This window comes from Manacus vitellinus, unplaced genomic scaffold (assembly GCF_001715985.3).
Source record: "Manacus vitellinus isolate BGI_N305 unplaced genomic scaffold, ASM171598v3 scaffold_7_pilon, whole genome shotgun sequence".
Lineage (NCBI taxonomy): Eukaryota > Metazoa > Chordata > Aves > Passeriformes > Pipridae > Manacus > Manacus vitellinus.
In genome coordinates, this window is record NW_021940813.1 from 26,837,518 (window position 1) to 26,861,250 (window position 23,733).

Here is a 23,733-nt window from a genome sequence, read left to right on the forward strand (position 1 = left end):
TGCTATTTCAAGAAGCGACAACTGCTTCATTATTTTGAGAAAGGACATATCCTGAATCAGAGAAAAGCACTTGTCAGGAGCTTAGGAAGTTTTCACTTATTTTGGGTTTGGAAATCTACATTTATTTTCTACTTGCATCTCTATCCCTCTGTCTCAGCTCAAGCAATGAAGTGGGAATCAATATTCAAAAGTGTGGTATTACAGCAGAAGCAGACAGGCCCATGTGCTAAAGGGAAAGGAAATCGTGTATTCTGCAGATAAGATTAAGAGTTTGGTGCCAAAATTACATACTCAGGAAGTATCTTCACAGTCAGAAAAATTCATTTGGGCTTTAAGACCTGTTGTACCCATTTCCACTATCCTTCAGGTTTTTATGGTGAAGATAAAAAAAACAGAATAGGGGGTCTAGGAAAAACATAAGCTAAAAATACTCAATATTTTCCAGTCAACTTATAAGAGTTTAGATTCTAGATTAGATATACAACATGTTCTTGTGGTACAATTAAGCAGAAGTTGTGCGAATAGACTGACATTGCAATATGTTCTTCGCAGCTATGGAAAGGTAAGATCTGTGAGATGCACCTGAGAACCTTCAGACAGGCAAAGGCTCCTGTGAGATTCATTGCTCCTTGTCTCCTATTGAACCTGTGCTCCTTAAGTAATTTGCACGAACACAATGAAAGTTTACAAGCATATGTTTCAAAGATCTACAAGTTTGTATTGTCATATTGAAGGGGTCTACCGCCAAGAACAGAAAAGGAGCTGGATGAAAAAGTGCCTTTACTAAATCGGGTCGCTAATATAAACACAAATATACATCCGAATCTTTGCCTAATTAAAACCTCACCTGGGAAACATATCATTTAATAGCAACTCCATGTACTCATGTATCAAAACACATCCTGCAAACACCAAACTAGTGCTGCCTGACATCTCGGACTTGGGGTCTTGCTGTTACTTAACCTCAGATGAAGCTTTCCTGCAACGGGAATATTCATATGAACACGCTGCCTCGTGGATTCTCTCTTTTCTAATAAACGGAGAGCTCGCACTGCCTCTGCCTGGACAGCTCCACCTATCCATCCGGGGTTTGTGGTGCATGTAGGGAATTTATTTTCGTGAGATACCTACTGGGCTGCGCACCTGACCCAGGGGCTCCAAGTGTCACAGGCGCCCCACAAACGGCAGGTAACCCAGCACGGAGCTCCCCGAGGGGCCCCCACACGCCGCAGGCGGGTGTCCCACGGGTGTCCCGGGCAGCTGCGGGCAGCGGCCTTCCGCACCGTGCGGGCTGGGGCGGGGCAGGAGGCCGAGCGCGGCGTGCGCCCCGATGCGATGCCTGGGGGCTGCTGCGAACATTCGGCTCCGGTGAGGGGGCGGTGCGGGGCAGGCGCGGGCGCTAGGAGTGGCGCGGCCGGGAGCAGCGCGTGCCGGAGGCCTGTCCGCAGAAGAAGTCGGCGGGGCGGCGGTGGCCCGTGGTGCCGTCGTGGCTGCTGCCGGCGCTCGCTGTGTGTGGCGGCTGCCGGGGGGGTTACGTGTGGTCAGTCTCGGTGTCCGTGGCCGCCTGCCCGAGGCGGGGGCCGGCGGCGGACGAGCTGCACAGCTCCTCGCACCGAGGAAGCGCTGCCCGCCGCTGCTGGAGGAGTGCGGCGCGGCCTCTGGAAGCAGCAGCTTATCCGGCCAGCGTACCGGAGGATGCGCGCTGGGCTCCGGGCCGCGGCGTTCGGCGAGCCGGGCGGGGGCCGCCCCCTCCAGGTATGTTCTCCTAGCCGGCGGGCCGTGCGGCGGGGCGCCCGGGAACGCGCCGGGACCGCCCCGCTTTCCGTCGCCGCCACAAACACCGGGGCTTCGTGGCGACGCGGGCCGCCCGAGGAAAGGTACGGTGCCCACGGTGCCCACGGTGCCCACGCCACGCGGTTCCTGCCGGACGAGCGCCAGCCCCCGCGGCCGCGCCGTCCCGCCGGCAGCGCCCTCAGCGCCTCGCGGAGCCGGCAGGGAGCTCTTCTTTCTGGAAGAGAAATCGTGCTTGGAGCACGGCGAGGGAGGAGGCACGCTAAAAATCGCACCAGAGGGGCACCAAAAACCCAAAATCTCTAGGCCAGAAAGCAGAACTGCAACGCTGGGTTTGGAGAGGGCCTGTTTCAGGAGCAGGAGGAGGAAAAGGAGGAGAAGACCCCGCTGGGCTACCACAAAATCTGTCCACCCGTCAAGCTTGAAGGAGAGTCGGGGTCATTATTTTTTCCAGCTTTAAAATATTTCCCTTTTTAAAGTGAAAGGTTGGGATGAGACAGACACAGCATCCCATACAACTCAGACAAAAGGGGGGAAAAAAAGAAATTAAAAAAAAAAAAAAGACATCCATAACTTTCTGTTGAAAGTATTCACAGATTAATTCATTTACAATTTAAAAATAGACAAAATTAGAAGCACATAAATCTTCAGAAAGCTTGGCAGAGTTAGTGGCAGTTTATGTTATTCTGAAATACAAAGTAACAAGTTGAAAAAAGATACCATTAAACAAATCTATACATGGTCACAAGAGACCTGTAATTCTACATCAGCTTGTTGGAAATCCTATTAAATAGTATGATCTTAACTCTCCTGGTTTATGCTCTTGCCAGAAACCCTCAGTGGAATTACAGACATAATGTAGTCTGCAGTTAGCTGCCTCTAGTTAGAACACAGAAGTAATATAGAAAAATGTGATTCATAATAAAATTTGGAATTCATGGGGTGGTGATTGCTGCTCTGAATGCTAAGCTGTGCTGCCTGTGATCACAATTCTTTTTGAGAATCCAGTGTAACATTAACCTTGCATGACAGACTGAGCATTTTAAGCAATGGGAACATGTCCTGCAATATTACTGACAGCTATTTTTTTTTCATTATAACTCTTAATAATAAACAAGTATCTTTAGCTTGTAAGTTATGTAGCATCATTAAAGCATTACTTCTAAGGAATACCAACAAATACCACTTATAAGCACTATAAGCATTAAAATTTTAAAGGCATATAAACATTCAAAATCAGAAAGCATGCAACCCAGGTAACAACATTATCCAGGGTTTTCTTATTAACTATTAATATTTAATTTGATTTTGCTGCAAAAGATTTACCACTTACATTGAATTAATATATTGACTGATAATTTTACTATTTAATGTCTAATAGACCATGAGGAAAGAAGGATCTGAAAACATGAAAAAACCCCCAGTAGCTCATTAAGTATCTGTCACTGCTATTTATAATGGCATGAAAAGCAAAGTAGGAATATAAATCATTATGGAGAATATTAATGGGTGTCACTACTGGGCAAGGACATTTTTGTATGTGTTATATCCTTTGTGTATACACAGGTCAGTGTATGGGAGAAAACGTTTTGAAAACTTGGCTCTTTGGCGTCCCTCCTCTGCCGTGGGAGGAGGTTTTACTCTGGCTGGCTTGGTGGCTGAGACCCCTCCAGACCTGATGTTCCTACCTAGGAAGTTGAGCTGATGTCCAGTTTGTCTTCAAACAATTCTCGCTAAAATGCTTTTTTCTCTGTCTTGGCAAACTGATGCAATGACATTGCAAGTCAAAGCCAAAAGGGCAGGCAAAATTAGTGTAAAAAGCAGGCTGAATCAAGGCTAAATTAGGCTCTGTATTCCTTTGGGTTTGAGGAAAGGTATCAGCGCTGGTTTAAAGTAAACATTTCTCGATACTGATGGCATTGCTTTTAATGCACTTAAACATTTTTAATTTGGTAGTACCTTTAAAGTCGTGGAAGAGAAAATGTACTCTATAGTGCCATGGACAGGGCTGGAAAGAAAAAATAGAGGAGAGATCTGTTTTCAGAAAAGCATGATAGAACTAATTTAGAGGAGATAGATTAATTTAGAAGTGCTGTCTCATGACAACTGAGAGTGGGAGCAATGGGGCTGGCTGTCCTTTCTGCTAGAGCCCTTGAGGGAATGCCCCACATTGTAAACCCTCTGTGTGCAAAGATATAACCCGTTGCTTATTTGGATTTTGCAGATCCAAGGTATGCCCTATGGGAACTGTTTACTTCTCAGCGATGGTCCCATCAATAACAGCACTGGAATCCCTTTCTTTTACGTAACACCGAAGGATAACACTGTGACAGATCTCCTGAAGAATCCCATGGCTTCTCTGACCCTGCCAGAAACAGATGGAAATTTCTGCAGGTAATAATTTTATCTGCCTACTACCACCTTTAGTGAGAACAGAGACCTCAGAACAAAATGGTGGCTCCTGACCTTCAATGTCCTGCTTTTATTTTTGGCTCTCACCATCAGCTATATGCTCCTTCCTAGGTTTGTTTTGCAGTAAATTGCCCTGGTAAAGCAGAGTAGAGAAAAACAGAGGTGTCACTGAAGTATATTGTAGCATCAACAGCTAGAGTGGCTTTCAGCTTGCACACTAACACACCTAAATTTTAATCTCTTCTTGGAGGTGCCTACATAAAATCTAGGTGTTTAAGATCCTATTCTAGTCTATAGTGATCTAGTCAATAAGATCTGTGGAGTTTCAAGGGCTATCTAATTCATGGTAAAGCGGGCACCATTGCTCTGCTGAACAACTCTGGAGGCCCTGCTGATTGCCTTCATAGGGATCTAGCTCTCTGGGTTCTGTAAGGGGATCTCAGGCTCTCAGTTCAGAAGTTATACACCCAGGACTGTGACACTCAGTCTAATTTCCACCTCTTCAGAGGATATGACTGAATATCTTTAAAAATTTTTTTTATACCCTTTATTTCTTAAACAGTCAGTAAATGACTCCACAAATAAAGAAAGCCAGGTCTTAGGTTTACCCATCTACATCCAGTCCCAGGTTCTTCTCTCCAGAGATAGCAATGAATTGACTTCTTCCCAATCATATCATACAATCTTAGAATCAGACAATTACTTGTGTTCGAAGGGACCTTGAATGCCATCTAAGTCCAGCCCCTCTGCCATGGGAAGGGCCACCTTCCACTAGATCAGGTTGCTCAAAACCCCATCCAGCCTGGCCTTGAACACGTCCAGGGATGGAGCATCCACAGCTTCTCTGTGTAACCTGTTCCAGTGTCTCACCACCCTCACAGCTTAGAATTTCTTTCTAACATCTAATCTAAACCTACCTTTTTTCTGTTTAAAGCCATTCCTCCTTGTCCTATCACTACACAACCTTGTGAAAAGCCCCTCTCCGGCTCTCTTGTCAGCCCCTTTAGGTACTGGAAGTCTGCTGTAAGATCTCCCTAGAGCCTTCTCCAGGCTGAACAACCCCAACTTTCTCAGCCTGTTTTCACAGGAGAGGTGCTCCAGCCCTATGATCATCTTCGTGGCCTCCTCTGGACTCTCTCCAACAGGTCCATGTCTTTCTGTATGTATAATGAATAACGTCAGCTCACCAAAGCTTTACCTGTGTAAAATGTATGTATGTAAACTCAAAGATGATTCAGTTTTCCCCTCCATTCTTATCTCCTTGAAAAAGACTTATCTCTACCATATGTTTTTTTACAGTCAAACATGTGGCAATCTTGGCTGGGTCAACCTTGTGTGAAGTGTTATTTACAAAGGCCTCTTTATGTGACGAGGTACATGACACTGAAATTGTGTCAGACAGGACTCTGTTACCAAAGCAGATCTTAACTGATGTTCCAAAGAGAGATAGAGAACTGACTCCTTCAGAAAGAAATAGCACTAACAGTTTTTACCCCAACTTAAGGTCCTCTTTGGGGAAGAAGAGATTTTATCTTAAGAACAGATTTCCCCATCTGGGGATTGCCTTGTGTATCACCCCACTTCTCAAGCCTCCTAGCTGAGAACAGCACTGGGAAAAGCAGTGAATGGCAAATATAAAACATTACTGTAACACTTGTCTGTATTTGTCTCTAGAATATGCTGTTTTCTGAAGAGTTATATAGTGGAAAAATGAAATATTTCTTAGTCCTAAGCAGTACAGATAATTTCAGGCTGACATCCTATTCCCAAGGAATAGAAATTATGGCTTCCTCTGATGCTGTCCCATCACCACATTTCTTAAGGCAATTCAGCTTTGAATGCTTGAGGAGGTCAACAGACTGGTGAACTTAACACTGGAATGGTTCTGCTTGTTCCTTAAATATCTTCTTTAATTATTTCATTAAATATTTTGGATTTATCATTTAAAAAATAAATACATCTCTTCTTTCATTACATGCTAATGGCATTTATTCTGCTTTCTAAGCTTTCCCATTCAGTCAGATAGTGAGCTGAATATCTAGACCAAGGGCTTAAAAACGGTATTTGAAATCCTATGTCCTACTACCCAGTGCCCTATTTTCAGAGGCTCAAGACTCATAGCAGCTTCCATCGATGATAAGTGGTGGTGCTGAGCACTTCTGAAAACTACACACCCATTTAGGCACTTAAGTGTGGCCTTTAATCCCTGCCTTTAAACAACCACACTTGAAAGTCTTTGTCTTTTATGGTTTAGCAACATCACTGCCCAATTTACCAGTTTGGGAAGTCCAGTTCACCAACAAAAGAGAAAGCTGCATGATTTATAGAAATATGAAATCCATATACATCGCAAACCTTTGAGAATATTTATTCAATGTCTTTTTGTTAAGTGACTATTAATTTTCAAACCACTGCCCTTTTTTTCAGTATGCCAGATATTTGCTGCTGTTTGTTTTGCAGCCAGGGCAACGTGGATTCTGTCACCTGGCTCTCTAGTCCCTCTGCAGCCCGAGCCTGTGCCCTCTGGTGAGAAGAGCTTTCTGGGCACCATCAAGAAGCTAAATCTGGATTTCCAAAACAGCTTGGGCCAAACTAATTACCAGTTGCCACGTCCTGACTCTCCCTCCCTACCACCAGTGACGTGCCATCCTGGCCCCCATCGGTTCTGGTCTGTGCCTCACCCTGAGCTGAAACATAAATCTGAAGAACATTAACCTCACAGTGAGACTAAGGTTTTCTGCCGATCCTTCTTCCTTTCCTCCTGTGGCCACTGCTGCTCCTGGCCATGCAATCCCACCCCCTCCTTCCAGCTGACCATATGGTGGGCCTATTTTAGCTCAGTAACCCAGCAGAAACCTCTTCTTTTTTTTTTTTTTATGGATGAGATTTCTACTGGCTTAGTAACTTGAATCAGCTCCCCAAGAGCCAGAGGAGAGCAAAGGAGAGGGGAAAGGAAAAAAGAAGGTGGAGGAAAATAGATATCCTCATTTTAACATGTAACCATACTCTAAATATTGAGCTGACTATTGAATTGAGTGCACAGATTCAGAGTTTGATCAGAGCTCCTTGCATTATTTATTTTGTTCTTACAAAAACAAAACCAGTTTGTTTTTCATTATTTCTGGACTTCTCATCTGGAACAGATATTGTTTGGCATTAGTGCAAAGAACAAGCAATATGGCCAATGAAAAGTTGGGACATTTGTGATGTGCAGTTTGTGTTTTTGATGATACAAAAATGTGAGCAAGCTTTGAGGCTGTCTCACAGTCAGGAAGCATGTGGTCACTGGAATTTTAACTTTCTTCTCTTCCTTCCACCTATAACTAGGGTCAGAAATTAATTTATATTTTTAAACTATCAATCTGTGAGTGATTTTTACACTTAAAAGCAGCAACATCTAAAATTCCAGCCCTGCACACCATCCTACTGTTACCCCACAGAAAAGGCTTCTGCCAGCAGCACAACAGTGAAGGAAATAACAAGTGTATCTGGGCCCTGCTGCCCAGTGCTTGGGGTGACCTGTCCCCAGCTTCAGGGTGCACTTGACCTGCTGAGATAGCCAGGCTGCAAACAGGCACACAGCATCCTTAGTCCAGAGCTTTATGTGGTGGCTCAAGTTTTGTATAGCAAAACTCGTCTTTACCCACACTATATTAGAGGCAAGACCTTTTACTCTGAGAGACCTCTGGTCAGTATTAAAATGGTATCTGTGAGGTTTTCTTTGCAAAGGAAAGTGTCAGATGTTCTCTTCGTCAGGTGCATTATTTATTGTTTTGGTTTCAAAATAATTATGTAAAATATCTGAATGAATCATGTTCTACGTGAGAAAGTTCATGTCCTTGTATGCCAGCAATGCATTTATAGCTTGTTTTCATGTGGAACTTTATTAGAATTCCATTATTAACCCACTATGAGTTGCAAGAATGAAAATAAATGTGAAAGCTAATCAGTGCCTGTAGTCAATGCTCCTGGGAGTATTTGGCACTCTCCTGAAAAATGCTTCTGACTTACTGAACGCAAAAGAAATCTCTGGCCTTTAGAAAGAAAACATAGCTGACATTTCGATAGTCTTCTTCTATCTAATGAGTTTCAAGTGACTTGTGCACACCAATTTGATATTAAATTTATTTAGTAGCAAATTTCATTTGTTTTGTTTTAGAACAGACTCAAGTTCCAAACCTTGACAATAAATATTTTCATTTTCAAGGCTGTGAGGAGTACAGACTGGCCTTTTTGGTGCTCCAGCCTTAATATTTAATCAGCTGGAGAGAAAATTTGAAAACCCTAAACTAATAAGAGAAATAACATTTAATAATAAAAGAAAGACATCTGTGATGCATCTGACTAGCACTAATTGCGAGACATTTTAGTGTTGCAGCTACAGTCTGGATTCCTCATCTCTGACCTAGAGATTGCCATTTCCCAGAGGGATATGGGCTGCCCCTCTCTGAGAAGACTCTCTGATGGCCAGGATAGAGACAGCATTTGTTAGCAACTACACAGCATCCTATCTGAAAGCTGATAAATGGATAATAGAGGCAAAAGAAATTAAATAGTTCAGGGATATAAATAGACTAAGCTGGTATGTCTATGCCACAGACAAGCTGAAAAGATTGAGTCCCATTCTTGCAGTTTTCAGTGGGAGCAAGACCAAGCCCAGCATTAAAGAATAGAGCAGCTATTGTTCTAAACACATTTCCCAACACACAGGCTGCTCCAAGGATCCCTCTTTCCAAGCTCCTGGGTCTGCCTCATTACAGCTGCAGTCTGGAAAACAGGCAATTAATTTTTTACGTGTGTCACTTCCTTGACATCAGGTTCAGCACATTCACAGAGACTCACGGCAGCTTCCTTAGAGAAAGAGCCATTACATAGCTGCTGTGAACTGGCACAAGAGAAAAGCAGTGAGCTTTGGGGTCAGTCCACCATTGGTTTTCTTTTGCTATTAGTTTGGAGGATGGTATTTCAAATTCGGATTCCTGTCCTTATTTGTGACCTCTATCAGGGGTGACTCCATGAGGGCCATTTTTACCCACCATGCTCATCTGGTGCTTGAAGGTAGCAGATCAGCACAATCAGGCAAATGTGTTCAGTGTATAAAAACTGGCTCCTAAACTCTGTAAGGTTTCCTAAACTCTGCATTGAAAATGCTGACAGGAGGTGCTGAGTAACCCCAGTGCTTCTGGATACCAGCAGGTCATGAGGAGAGAAGAGGAATTTGGTGGGATAAGGTCTTGGCTGCATGGTGGATCAGCAGCATATGCAAACATCTGACTTCATTCCCTGGGCAATCCTGAGACAATAAGCCTGCCATGGGTGGCAGGCACAGCCTCTGAGATGTGAGATGGCCAGCTAACATATAACTACCCCTGGGTTTGTGGAGTCTGTGCTTGTTAATGCATGGATTAATACAACAAATTTGGTACTGCACCTTCTCACAAAGAGAAATGATGTATGCAGAAGACAAAGGCTGAATTCAGATATCCATCAATTTTTGAGATCCACCTCCTGATTCAGTGGCACTGACACACTTCTAGTACTGGTATTTATATTGGCCGTTTTTAGTCATATACAAATAATTATGTCAGTAGCTGTTCCTGACAAATCTGTATTTAAAAAAAATCATGAAGATATCAAATTAGAAAGTCTAACATGAAACCTACTATCATCATGACTCAATGCACACAACACAGCTCTAAATTACTATTTTTTTCCTGTATTCTTAAATAACCAATTTCCTAAAATCCCTTTCTAGTGAAGTAGTATGTGTTCTTCTGACTCTGTTTACAAAAATAGTTGATGCTGTGATTCTTTTTTTTCCTCCGTGAATTGTCTATGGTTAAACTATATAAAAGTTTCCTGTCTGAAACATGGAGTTCAGCTGAAGAAATGAGCTGTTATTGTCAATGAGGACAGGCAAACAGACTGGCTTCACATTGTAATTAAAACATGCTGGGAAGGATTATCTTCTAGAAAGAGTGAAATTATTTAAAACATGAAAACAGATATACCATGAATACAGGCTCACTTAGATGCAGAATAGCTGAAGAGTATCAATACTCTTTAGCGCCCAAGCCTGACTTCAGATTCAGACCAGAAGACATCTTCCAAAAGCAAAGACGTCTAAGTGCTAGCTCCCAAACATGGCTGATAAAGAAAATCCTGTCAAAATCAGAGCAGGGCAGAGCTGCCCAGCCATATCCAGTGGAAGGACAGCAAGAGCTTTTCAGATTATGAAATTGCTTTCAGCAGAGATTTTGTTTGACGTTCATGCCACGCAGATTGGCAGCACCAATACGTTATTTCTGTTTCGGAGACACTGGCAGTTAGTGAGTGGTAAGCAAATTAATTGTATGAGAAGGATAACTTACTTTTCAAAATTAATCACATCTATTAATCAAAATTATATGCACTTTACAGTAACTCTCTAGGAACACAGCATTCCCTTCCTTCCTTTCTGTAGATTTTAGAGGACAAAAATCCTATGATGCATTGTATATACTAGAAAAGAACTCTGCTTTTTCACCTTGTGCCCAGTTTGGGGCTATGTAAGAGGAGCCTTGTGCAGGGTGTGACAGGATGCCTACCTTGCATCTGTGGGAGGGGACAGGGATGAGCTGTGTCAGCATCCCATCCCCACTTCCTAATGACATGGTTTTGCACCACTGCTGTCACTATAGGAGAGGTTAGGATGTGTGGAGGCAGTCATTGCCCTTATGCCACACGTGAGCTGTATGCTTTAAAGTAGAAAAAAAATGTAGGAAAAGTGTTCTCTGGGTCTTTCTTCTTGGCCCTCTGTCTCTTCTTTTCTGCAATAGGAGAAAGCTCTTTCCAAACTTCCTCTTCCATTCTGCTCAAGAAGTAGAGCGATAAGAGCAGTGCTTTCTCACAGGGCAAGGAGAACTGTGTTCAAGGGATATGGGAAGGATTTGTATACCATGACTGGGAAGATGGAAGGTCTTGTTTCTTCAGGGGGGTGGAGGAGAATGACATCAGCTGCTCTGTGGGAAAAGAAGGCTGGAGAAGAAGAAAAAGAGAGATATTCCTCTCCATAGACCCCTGCTTCTGCCCCCTGACCCTGGAACATTACTGAACATTTTTCATACCAGTTCCTTCTTGGGGACACCTGGCATTCCTTCCCAAGTGCCTCCCAAACTCTTATTTTTGTTTTACTGCTGATCTGTGGCAGATTTGTGTCACCTCACTAACGGATTGCAGAGACTGAGAATGAAGATAATACTTAGGGATACCTTTGGTCAGAAACCAGGAGACAGAAAAGAGTCGGTCAAAGCAGAGATCTCAACTGTGAAAGGGAGTCCTAACCAAGACCCAACATCATCACATTATGTGCCAGTATAACCACAGCAGCCTGAACTATGGGTTCATCACATTTGGACTTGGATAGTTGTTGTATAAGAACCCTCTAATTAAACAAGAGATGGCTAGTGTAATAAACAATTTAATGAGTAGGTGGCACTCTTTACTCTGAACCACTCTTGAACTGTGACCCAAAAAGCGTGGAAGCGTTACGTAGTAAAATAAGTGGGACGTTCATTGGCAGTGCACTTCACAGCATTGCATCTCTGTTGGGAAACATATTGAACTTGTACACAGACCTCTCAGTAAAGCTGGCACCTTTGTAACTAAATGTGGCTCATGTTGTCATCTCACATGCTTGGAAAAGAACTGGCTGGACTGGGTCAAACTCTGCATACCTAGTTTTCTCACTGTAAGCAGAGAAACAGGAACAATGAATTCTTCTCTCTTCACAGATCAGATGAATAATTAAGATGCTTCCTCTTAATGCACTGTCTCCTTATAAAATGCGTAAACTGAATCTTCTTCCCTTTTTTAATCTGGTTTTCCTAGTTTTCTGCAACAAAGTATATGTATTTTAAATAAGCGTGGAAAAATGTGTTCCTCTGCTGCTTGGTCTCCTTCCAGTTACGTTCTTTCTCTTCCCCTCAGTTCATATTTTATCCTCTCCAGGGAGACAGAGGACCTGATTCTGGTAAAGACAGGGCCTGAGAAACCACCTTGGGTTTCCTCAACAGAGCAACAGTATCACCACCTCTGCCTCTGGCTCTGCCTCCCCCTCAACCCCAGCCAGCAGCACATAAATGTTATTTAAAGCCACTCCTCCGCATCTACTTGTTCTTGTGTCAGCAAAGATAAAAGAAACCCAAGGACTGAGAGCTGAATATGCGCTTATATAGAAGGCAACAAGTGACTAGTGAATGCATGAATAGACCTCTACAGATATAAGGGAGGAATATTTTATGAAATATACCTATTTATCCCTGGTATCCTTTTATTATCTTTAGTAAAAATATGAGATATATTCCTTATTTATTACTAGGAAGCAAATCCTGCATTTACGTTGGTTGTGCTGGGAACAGCACTGGAAACTCAAGACCTGCTTACAACATTTAGAAGTAGTAACTGTAAGTTTAGTGATTTTGGGTGGTTTAAGAAGTATTAGGGAAATACTATGCCAAAAAAAGATGCAGAAACAGATTTACTTCAGAATATGAAGGGTTCTTTTGAAAAAGAAAATACTAATGCTAATGTAAGGTTAGAATACAAGGTTCCAATTCTGAAACAGAAAACCTATGATAAGAGGCAGGCCTGAATGCAAAGCCAACAAAGTAGTAACATGTGCTGAACTGAAATGTATCATTGTCCTGTTCAGCTCTTGCAAAACTTCACCTAACATAATCTCAACAAAGAACTCGTTTGCCTCATTTCCCAGAAAAACAAACTGACCCTCCAGAATATTATTGCAATGTGCAAAATTCAGTTTGAATATAATATTGTGTGTGTCAGTCAGTGTAGCGCCCTGCCTCACAGTAATGTACAGAAAACTGTAAACAGAAGAAAAAGCCAGAGGTAAAAAAAACATAAATAAAACCATTCCAGGTATGGATGCATAGTGTGCGAGTTTCATTGTCAGCCAAATGCGTGGAGAGCAGCTTCTTATGTAAATTGGGAAGTAGTCACATCTGCCACTAGTCCTATCAGGCAAAACTTTCTCAGCACAGGCAGGCAGGGTTCACTGCTAAACCACAGCAATGTCAGGTCTATTGCCTACTCAAAATCAATGAGCACGCTTTCAGAATAAACATGTACTTGCACAAAACCACCACATAATTGTAATCTGAGAAGGTCAGACCAAAACCTCTCACTTCTCCTGATCACATCCAAATGCATCACCTTGATCCAGTCTGTGAAATGCAGACATTCTTTAATAGCAGTCCTTTTGAATTCCTCTCTGAAAGTAATAACTGCATCTTACCCAGGAGCTATGCAAAGAAAGACGCTTGCAAATATTCCTGCTTTTCCTTGCTGTTCAGTTGTTTTATGATACTGTTAGGCTGTAGAGGAAAATGTATCATATTTTTGGACACACATTTATTTAAAAGCAATCTTTTGAACTGAATTTTTGCTAGTTAGAAGTCCCTTCTGTCATCAATATATGTGTTAAAAATATGTTGAATATATAAACATATGCGGAGGGTTTTGATACAGTATTAAGGTTAAGAACAAAAGATAACAATAGATCAGGAGATCACCTCAAATGGACTTTTAGACTCCATTATCCAGGGCCAGTAGTTCCAAGAGTGTGAATCTCCACTGCCCTGGCTGCTGGACACACAGACCTTCAGCTGACACCCTGTGTATGTGGGACTTGGCTCCTCTTTCTTCAGCTCTCTATACTGTATTGCTATATTTATTCATGTTTTGGTGGGTGAGTCTCATTGGACCACGTGTGCTGAACAGCCACACAACACCCAAAGCCTACACAAAAAAAATGCAAGGAGCTAGAGGTGTCCCTAGGGCATGGAGCTGTGTTCCTTAGGGACAGGGTGCTCTCAGGCCACTAGAAAGCCAGATGTGAAATGACATCTTCACCAGTCAGTGTGAGTTAGTGCTGAGGATCTACAGAGTACCAAGGTGATCATGTGGACAAATTTGTGTTCCAGATACACACTGACAGAAATAAACCCAGTGCCAGGGTAGGGAATGCAGATTTTCAGACACTCAGAACACCACTTGTGTATTATTTCATAATAGTTTAAAAAAATTTTATTAGAGAAAATTAGACCATTATACATTGATGTGAACAGAAAGTTTGAGCTTGATCTTTGGCCACTGCCCTTCCTCCTGCACAGTAAATCTGGGAGAGGAAAAAGAGTACAAGTGGAGTTTGTCTGGAGGTTGTTAAGCTGAACATCCCCTTCAGACAACTGAACAGGATGCTAAAAAAACTTCCCAGAGATCATGTGACAGCAAATGGCCTTTTGGAGGTCAGGCTACAGGTGGTACCAAGTGCTCACTGGGCATAGCCAAGTATCAACCAGCCTGCTATACTTCCTTGTGTATCTCTGTTCATGGCCTTCTCTAGAAGAGTAAGTACTTTATCCAGTCAGCTACACAGTGTTTACTAACCATCTGTGGAGAATCTGCAGGTGTTAAATTAGCTGCAGGGGGATGTCCATATGTTTCCTGCATGCACTAAACACGCATTGAGAATTATAACCAAAAATGAAACCATTGCAGATTGCACACAGTTAAGGCTAAAGGGCTCAAGCCAAGATCTTTAAGTAAAACTGCACACAGATGAGATGCAATTTACTGTGATTTGCTGCTTCTGACTAAACACAGAGAAGAAGAAACACAGCCTTCATTTCCTAATGCAGCTTTTTGGGCTTACATGGGGAGGTGGTTCCCTGAGATGCTGAGCGGTCTCAAACTACTGGCAATAGGACTTGGGGCTGCTCAGCACTCACAGGAATCAAGCCTTTGCAGTCATTGTATACAACATGTTTTTGCAATTGGTCAATTTACTTATGATTTATATGCTTGTATTGTATATACCAGAGTCAGCAATTGCCCTGCAGGTACTAATGGGAGTTATTTATTATTACTGTTTACGAAGAGCCAAAAAGCAACAGGTACCTTCTCTGTCTTGATCTGAAGGCAATTGGAGAATTTGTTTTAACAGATCTTGTCTATTTGGTGTAAAGCAGTTGAAAAGTGGATAAAAAATGAAAAAAGATTGAGTTTCTAGGATAAGGAAAAGACCTTACATTTTACATACAAATACATGTATTCATACTTTTTTTTGCAGGCATAGGCACACTGTAACCATCTCACAGTTCTCAGAATCCTGAATACAGATCTGTACATCTGTCTGGGAAAACTGCCATTTGCATACTTTTTACAAGCCAACATATATTAATCCAGGTTTTGTAAGCATAAATTAAGATTAAGCAAATATCTACACAGATCTATGTGTCAGGCAACTATTCCTTCAAGATCTCCCCCCTCCACCAGATGGTATAGCTGGGTGTAGAAAAGACTTGCAAGGCTTGACAAAGCTTTCTATATGTGAGCAGGAGTTCACATTTCTCCAAAACCCTTAAGAAAGAAATCAAGCTATTACTCATAAGCATTTTTCTCTGTGCACAGAAAAAATGTAATTGATCCAGAGGATCCGAGGTGCGCCAGGCTGACTCTCATGGGACAGATGGTCATGGTGCCTCCGGAGGAAGTGGAATTTGCCAAGCAAGCAGTGTTTTCCAGGTCTGTATCTAACAGGCACACAGTAGAGTGCAACCCACAGGTTTGAGACAAATATACAAATGTGGTACAGAAAATCTGAGAAGTAACAAGCCTGATCTTTACTTTGGGGCCATGAAGCATGTTGGCTCCTGTGTGGTTTGGAATGACAGACTTCCTTTTAACTCTTGAGGAAACTAAATATGGAAATGCAATTAGTTAGTATTGGACTCTCATAAGGCATGTAGTTTATAATCTGGAGATTATGAAAATATTTCACCTGGTTGCAAGGAGACATTCCATAAATCCAGGGTGTATTTGTTATCTTTAATGATTCTACCTCACTTTAGGACAAGTGGTGCTCTTCAGCTACAGCCTCCTACTCAGGGACAGAGCAGAGCTCTGCTGCCTTTGGGCTTACAAATATTTTCAGGGTGGAGCTTATGGGTTTTATTGCCTCTTCTGACATACCAGCTGCTGCAAAGCCACAGTACTTACCGAACAGTCTCCTTTGAAAGATGCGAGCACAACCCAGAGGTGTACACACACAAAGGGGGTGTGCCCCCATGCCCTCCAGTGGGTCTCCAGAATTACAGGCACGAAAAGCCTGAACCTTAGCTAGGGCATGCACCTCCCACACAGGCTGCCAGAGATGGTCCTCCAGGCACACCTTGCCTGGTCAATCAAACATTGCTGGGAAACTGGGATGAGCTGTGATCCAAAACAGCCCAGAGGCAATACTCTCTCTGACCTATGGGGAGGGGTTAGGGTGGGACTCTGTCAGTGGGTGCCATCAGTAGCAAAACTGAGGCCGTGGACAGGTGGGGCCATCTTGGCACAGGAGCATTTTTTTACAAACTTTGTAGAAATTAGATTTCTATGTGTGCCACAGTCCAGCAGCACCTCCGCAGAGAATGCTCCATTGTCGGGGTGCAAAAGCCAGAACAGGGTGAGGTGTCAGCAGCATCTGGAACCACTTCTCAATGCCACAGTCATAGGTGCTCCAAGGGACTGCGGGAGCTGTAGGAGCTGACAGCTCAGAGTCTGTGCTCTACCTGCTACCCAGTTTTATTAGCTCTCCTGCCACACCACAACTGCTACCAAAGGTGTAGTATTTTCAGAACACTGTTTCCTTTGAACAGGTACAAGCACAAGCCTGACACACATTCAGTCTCCTCTATTTTTCACTTAGTTAGAGACCAACAACATCTGCCTTTAGAGATGGGGTTCTGCAATGGGGAAGGTGGTGTTTGCTGGCTGCCTGTGTTGCAGTTCTCCCCAGACTGGGGTGTGGAAGATCATAAACCTTACAGCAAGGGAGGGCCAAAAAGATGAATAGTGGTGGTTCTCGGATCTCAGGTTTCACTCTGGCTGAACACACTGAACTGAAGAAAAAAGGAGACTATGCATATGCTTTGGCACATCTTTTAATTTTTTTCCCTTTTCTTTGTCTTTCCAGGCACCCAGTGGTAAGAAAGTGGCCTCGTAGCTATGAATGGTTCTTCATGAAAATGAACATTGAGCACATCTGGCTTCAAAGCTGGTATGGAGAAGGTTCTGCCATTGCAGTAGAAGAGTATCTAAAAGCAGTTCCAAGTAAAGGGTGATTGAATGTGCTTTGAGATAGAAATCTCCTGAATTTCCTTTCCAAACACTTTTAAAATTTCATGCTGGATGGTTACTTCACAGTGATATTTCTTTTCTTTTCCCAAAAGGCTTCAAAATAACCCTGTCTGACATAGAGCAGAGTGAAAATAAATCAACACAGACTTTCAAATTATAAAGGAGTGGCGGATACTAGCCCTACCCTGCAATGTACAAACTTGTCATTTCAAGCAGGCAACGCGTCATCTTAAATGCTGTTTAAAAATGCTTCATATCTGTTTGTTTTGACTTCTATTGCTGTGCACCCACAGGGAAACTACAGTATGTGCTAAATATAATATTCTGAAAAAGCAAATTGCCTACTCAGAACCATCTATGCATCGTGGAGATATTACTGCTGTTTGGTCTCCTTTGATTTGTACATACTCTAAGAGAAACTGAATAGCTGCAAATTTAGGTATTTAAGTTCTCAAAAAATGTTACGCTAAAGCTGTCCTCTTTTGCTAACTTGTATTTTCTACGTGTGCTTTTCCCTGGCTAGATAATTTGATATTTCACTTGGAAATTGAGTAGAACTTCTCCATTTTAGTAGAAAAAATGCAAACAGTTCAAAGAACACAGCTCCAACACAACTCGTTTCTCACTGACACAAAGCTGGTTAAACACATTAAGGGCCAAATCAAATCAGCCCTACAAGGATTATCTCAATACAAGTATAAACACTGTCATAAGAAGAATTTAAGTAAATGTTCCCAGCTAGCCTATTCCTGTTGAGGCAGGAAAAGTATTTTTAATAGCCTGTAGTCCCAATTTCTTTTGCCTCCCTTCTCCAGCTACTGCTTTATTTTTAACTCCTTTGTGCAACTGATTTTCTGTAAACCCGCACTAACTCACTGAGGGGTGGAGCAGTCCCTTAACTCTGTTTCCTTACCAAGATTTAAAGGGCTTGTTCATGCATTTATATTTTTAAAGAATTTATTTTTTAAAAAATATATTAGGTATTTCAGGCCACAAAAAACTCATTTTCCTAGTGTGGAAGGTGAAAACTTTGTTGCAACACATTATTAATAGGCATCTAATGTGATAATACCAAAAGAGTTAAAAGGTATTTTAATCACCTTCAGCCCTTTCTCTAGATGTCCTCCTGGAAAATTTACTCTGCAGTTCCTAAGGATATCACAGAAAGTTCCCATGGCTAACCAGCCAAGTCACTACACAGTTTGAAAATGATACAGCTGTTCTCCCTGTTACATATAAGAAAGAAATACATTGAGATGGGGTATCTGTACCTGTGGGGAAGGTCTTCCAGCATCCCTGGGAGTGCACCTGAGCTCTAGACATCAGTCCACACCACATCTGGGCTGGGGAGGAACTTGGGTGCCTGGGTGAGTGGCCCGAGCTTGTACAGGTTAATCCCTGGGCAGAGCTCAGAGGCAGCTGTGTGAGCCATGATCAGCTGGAAGCCAATTAAGTGTAGCTGAGCTTGTTTTGGTTCGGGCCTAGAGAAAGGGAGTCATTCCCACAACAGTGCTGGGCACTATGCTGGTTTAACTACCAGGGGCCACTTAGCCCCTGGGTAAGTTCAGGACTCCACACATCACTATCATTCCTGATATTCTGTAAGAATCAAATGCAAAGGAGAGGGGAAAACATTGTTTAGATACTCACTAACCTTTTTTTTCCCCTTGTCCTATTGCCAGAGACTCTGTTGGCAGTGCAGATCTTTTGCAGAGGTAATTACACAAAAGGAGGAAGCATACTGCCTCAATCTATTTCCTTCTTTTTTTTTTCTTGGCAGATAAGTAGCATTTTCCCATTTGAGTTTGTCCCTGAATCTTGCACTGTGTAGTACTGAAGCAAAATGGCCCATCTACAGAAGTATAGAATATCATCAAGTGAAATCCTCCTTGATTCATATCATTTTGCCATGGAGATCTTTGTCCACTATGGATTTGATAACTTTACCCATTAGGATTAATGAGACTTCTAAATCTGAGTTCAACAGGAAGAGTACTAAACCTTGTAAGGGAATTTCTGCAGGTGTAACATTTCCGTGAAACTATAATTACATGTTTCGTTATCCCAGTTCACTACTATTTCCAGAGCCTGAAATGCCTCTTCTGTGTCCCACCCCTAATCACATACACACAAATTCAGAGTAAAAAGTTAATGTTTAAACAAGTTGAAGAAGAGAGGAAGAATTTTAGAAATGCTGCTGTTACTATACTCTCAATTTCACTTATGTCCCCTGGCAACAGTAACATAGTCTTGTGTCATATTCATTAACTTACTAACTTGCCTTGAAGCAGTAAGGCATTGTGTCAATGATGTCCAGTAGAGCTTTAATGGTTTAAGAAGTTAGTGTGTACTAAAAAGGTTTTGAATTTACAACACTCTACCTGCTTAGGCTGTCTCCCTGGATACATAGATTAATTGGAGTAACTTCTGTATTGGAAAGTGACACATTCATCAAGAAGTTTTTCTATATGGACCAGCCATGAGGCTCTTGAGAGAACCTCAAAACATGAAATGGTGATGACATGTAAGGTGACAAAAGGAGCTTCGTGAAGAAATGCTGTCTTAAATCACCTGTTCTCATTTCATGCTTCCTTCACCCAAGGAATAGCTACCATAGAAGTCCTTGAAAGTGTGTAGAAATTTATCAAAAATATGACCTGCAGATTTTGAATGGAATTTTCCAGACCAAAAAAAGGGGAGGTGATAGTAGTTTGCTTAATTGGGATTTACATTATTATTTATATGCGAGTACCAGTTTTTCTTTAAACTAACAAATGTCTCAAGTGATATTGGTCATCACATGGTGTTATTTGTGAAAGCTTTTAACCCAAAGAGTGTTATTTGAAATATAATAAAATCATAGTTCCTTAAGACTGTGGAGTCTGATCTTGCTTCAGTTCAAGCAAAAAATAAAAATACCATTTATTTGTTGTGCTTTAATTATTACATCAAACAAGCATTTCATAAAAGGTCTTGATAAGCTCTTATGAATTCATTAAGCATTTCAAGTAGCTGATGTGTAATTTCTAAGTGTTCTCTTTTTTAGTTATTTCTGTAGCTTCCCCAAAAAACCTTGTTGTGCAACATGTTTAAAACTCTAACTGTGGTTTTGCAATATTTAAGAGATGTATTTAGTCATTTCTGTATACTTGCTGGAAAAAGGAAAACAAAGTTGAAAAGTTGGGTTCTCACTTTTTGCTAATTTGTGCAAAAGTAATGCATGTACAGCATTTAAGTACAGCTAGTTTGAACTGCTGTTCTTATTTAACCAAAGAATGCTCCGTTTCTGATGAAATTTTCATCACTTCAGTGGATGAAATGCAACCTGTCTCATTTCTGGATGTGTATTGTCATTTGCAATGTATTTTGATTTCTAAAAATATTGAAAGTTGTTAACAAAATGCCCATGGAGAAAAAATACAAATAAAACAAATTTAAAAGTGGAAACTGTATTAGAATATTTTTCAGTACATCATTAGCCAGAGTAACTGACCTTCTGCTAACAACTGTTATAATTTCTATCTGACCTGAACATCTACTTTTTTTCCCCAAGTTTTCCTGAACCAAGCTAATTTCTCTCAAAATATTTATGGGAACTGAGACTCAGATCTGCCTTTTCTCTAGTGAAAAAAGCCTAGCCAAGCACCTTTTATCATTCCTTCATCTTTACCCTGAGCTTTCACTGTGACAGTTAAATGTAACTTTTGAAGTTTGCTCTTCTTTTCTGCATGTAGGGACTGAGCTCTCATCTCTTGGGTGTGCATTAATGGTGTTTTGGAAGTTTCCTCAGTGCTATTTCTTCCCTTGCCAGCCTTGCTCTTACAAGTTCTTGTTACAGCTTGCTCTCTGCCGTCCAATTTCCTCTGCCCATATTTTCTCAAAGCCAAGGATGACAATTTACCTTTTCATCTTGCTTTTCTGCACCATCTCCTTCCAACAAAATTCAGCCTCTCATACTAAAATTCCCATTTAATATCCGATAAAGGTTATAGAACAGAATAAAATAGAATAGCAGCATATGTTAGAATAGAATAACAGCCTGTGTTACCTATTCACACCTTAAGACTTTCTCTTGCTCCTGGTTGGACTACATTCACTGTGAGAACCATGACAACAGTTCCCTAACCTGTACAAATCACATTCAACATCAAATTCCTATTTCCAGTAACTCATATTTTTAAAAGATCATTTCCTGCAGCTGTTCTTTTCCTTTTTAATTACTCTTTTCACTTTTGTCTCATTTCCAGAGTGAAGTCTGTTCTGATTATACCAAGTGTCTTTCACTTACTTACAAAAAAAATCTAATTTGAACATTTTTGGAATCACTGAAGTACTGTTACTTTTTTTTAATCTCTTTTTTTTTGGTCAAGCACTGAATTTGTGCTTCTTCTGAATTGCCTGTTACTTGTAGTACTTCAGTGCAGCTCACCTTTTACTTGCCTCTTCTCTGCTACCACCTCCAAACACCCTCTCCCTTCTAACATTCTGTTATATGCTCCTCAGTTTCCTTATCCTCTTTTCCCTATTTTTTTCGTTAACTCTAGTTTTACTATGTTCTTCCTTCAACTTCCAACTTCTCCACAGCTCCTTCCACATTACTCTGTCTGCTCAGTCTTGTCTGTTGTCTTGATTTTGCCACTTTAAACTTGTTTTCACAATGCTCAGTGCCTTTGGAGAGAGTCCTAACATTGCTAAATGTTATTTTGGTAGAATGCTAAAGAGTTGCTTTAAGGAATACATTGAGTTTGAAGGTGTTTGTTAGTTTGTTTGTTTAAACACTTACTCTGGAACAGAAATGGGAACATATTGTTCTTGGTGTTGACACAGAATAGGGCAGTTCACTGAGCTCATGGCTTTTGCTGACGGTATCTTCTGCACAAACTATTCCAGGCTCTACTAGACCCTATCTGCCTCAGCAGCCCCAACACATAATCATGATTAGGAAGGACATCGACAAAGTTTGACAATGTTGTTTGACAGCATTGGTAACAGCACAGAATCACACAATTGTTGACTTCTGAAGGAAAACGCGTATATGAGAGTATTTAAAAAAGGCTCATGAAAACAAGCAATTTATTTCAGAAGCTGGAAAAAGGTACAGATGTCTTCTGTGAAAAAATAGGTAAGACTTTAAATGTATTCATTTAAGAAGAGATATATGTCGAATATTTCTAATGGAAAATGAATCCATAGAATGATCATGTTTTTTCAGTACCTTCATTTCTTATTTAAATACATTTTCCTCCAGACATAGTACTGACTCTTTCACCATTTTCATCCTTCTGAAGTGAGCTCCCCTCAGCACAACAGCACAGGTACCATTTATATCTGAATGTGCATAGCTCCGACCCCTTTCCCCTGCATGGCTGTGCACCGCTCTGTTCCTGGCTTCTGACCACTCCCTCTTTCTGTCTGTCCTTGCTTCTGGCGCTTCAGCCTCCTTCCACTCCTCAGGAGGTCATACTTCACCCTCGAATGAGGGCGAGGTGTGCCCTGGAGTGTTCGGTAGTGACTCATTTAACTTCGCACATATGTCACTGCTCAGGCTGATAGACAGGACTCGGGACTGACGCCCATCCCAGGGTCCAAGGCCAAGCAGCCCCAAGTTGGCTGCAGCGGACACTCTCTGTGCAGGAGGCGCTTCAGGCACCGGTTTCGCGCAGGGGGCTGAGCTGCGCCCCCGGACCAGCCCCGGTCTGACCGGGAGCAATGGCATCTTCTTGTATCAGACACAGTGTGGCAAGCAGGACCAGGAAAGTAATTCTCTCCCTGTACTCGGCACTGACGAGACTGTGTCTCAAGTACTGTGTCCGGTTCTGGGCTCCTCAGTTCAGGAGGGACATTGAGGGTGGCTGGAGAGTGTCCAAAGAAGGGCAACAGAGCTGGTGAAGGATTTGGAACACAAATCTTATGAGGAGTGGCTGAGGGAGCTGGGGTTGTTTAGCCGGGAGAAAAGGAGGCTCAGGGGAGACCTTATCGCTTATCTCTACAGCCAGGTGGGGGGCAGCCTCTTCTACGAGGCAACCAGTGACAGGACAAGAGGAACATGGCCTCAAGCTGTGCCAGGCGAGGTTTAGGTTGGACAATAGGAGGATAGGAGTAATTGCTTCACAGACAGCGTGATTAAGCATCAGAATGGGCTACCCAGGGAAGCGGTGGAGTCACCGTCTCTGGAGTTGTTTAGGGAAAGAATGGACGTGGCACTTAGTGCCATGGTCTGGTTGACAGGGTGGTTCGGTCATAGATTGGAGACGATGATCTCGAAGGTCTTTTCCAAGCTAATCGACTCTCTGGGTGTCGCAACGCCCCGGCCGCCTCAGTCCCCACGCCGCGCTCGCCCGCCCG

The 23,733-nt window shown here is 42.1% G+C and overlaps 1 protein-coding gene across 1 annotated transcript; it reads left to right on the forward strand.

Moving 5' to 3' along the window:
* The first annotated feature begins 1,335 nt into the window (after nt 1–1,335).
* On the forward strand, nt 1,336–20,830 carry CREG2 (cellular repressor of E1A stimulated genes 2). Its single transcript, XM_029964772.1, has 5 exons — nt 1,336–1,701; nt 1,770–1,877; nt 4,016–4,185; nt 15,676–15,789; nt 17,225–20,830. The coding sequence occupies exons 1-5, from the start codon at nt 1,336–1,338 to the stop codon at nt 17,370–17,372; spliced, it is 906 nt and encodes a 301-aa protein (XP_029820632.1). The 3' UTR covers nt 17,373–20,830.
* The last annotated feature ends 2,903 nt before the right edge of the window (nt 20,831–23,733 follow it).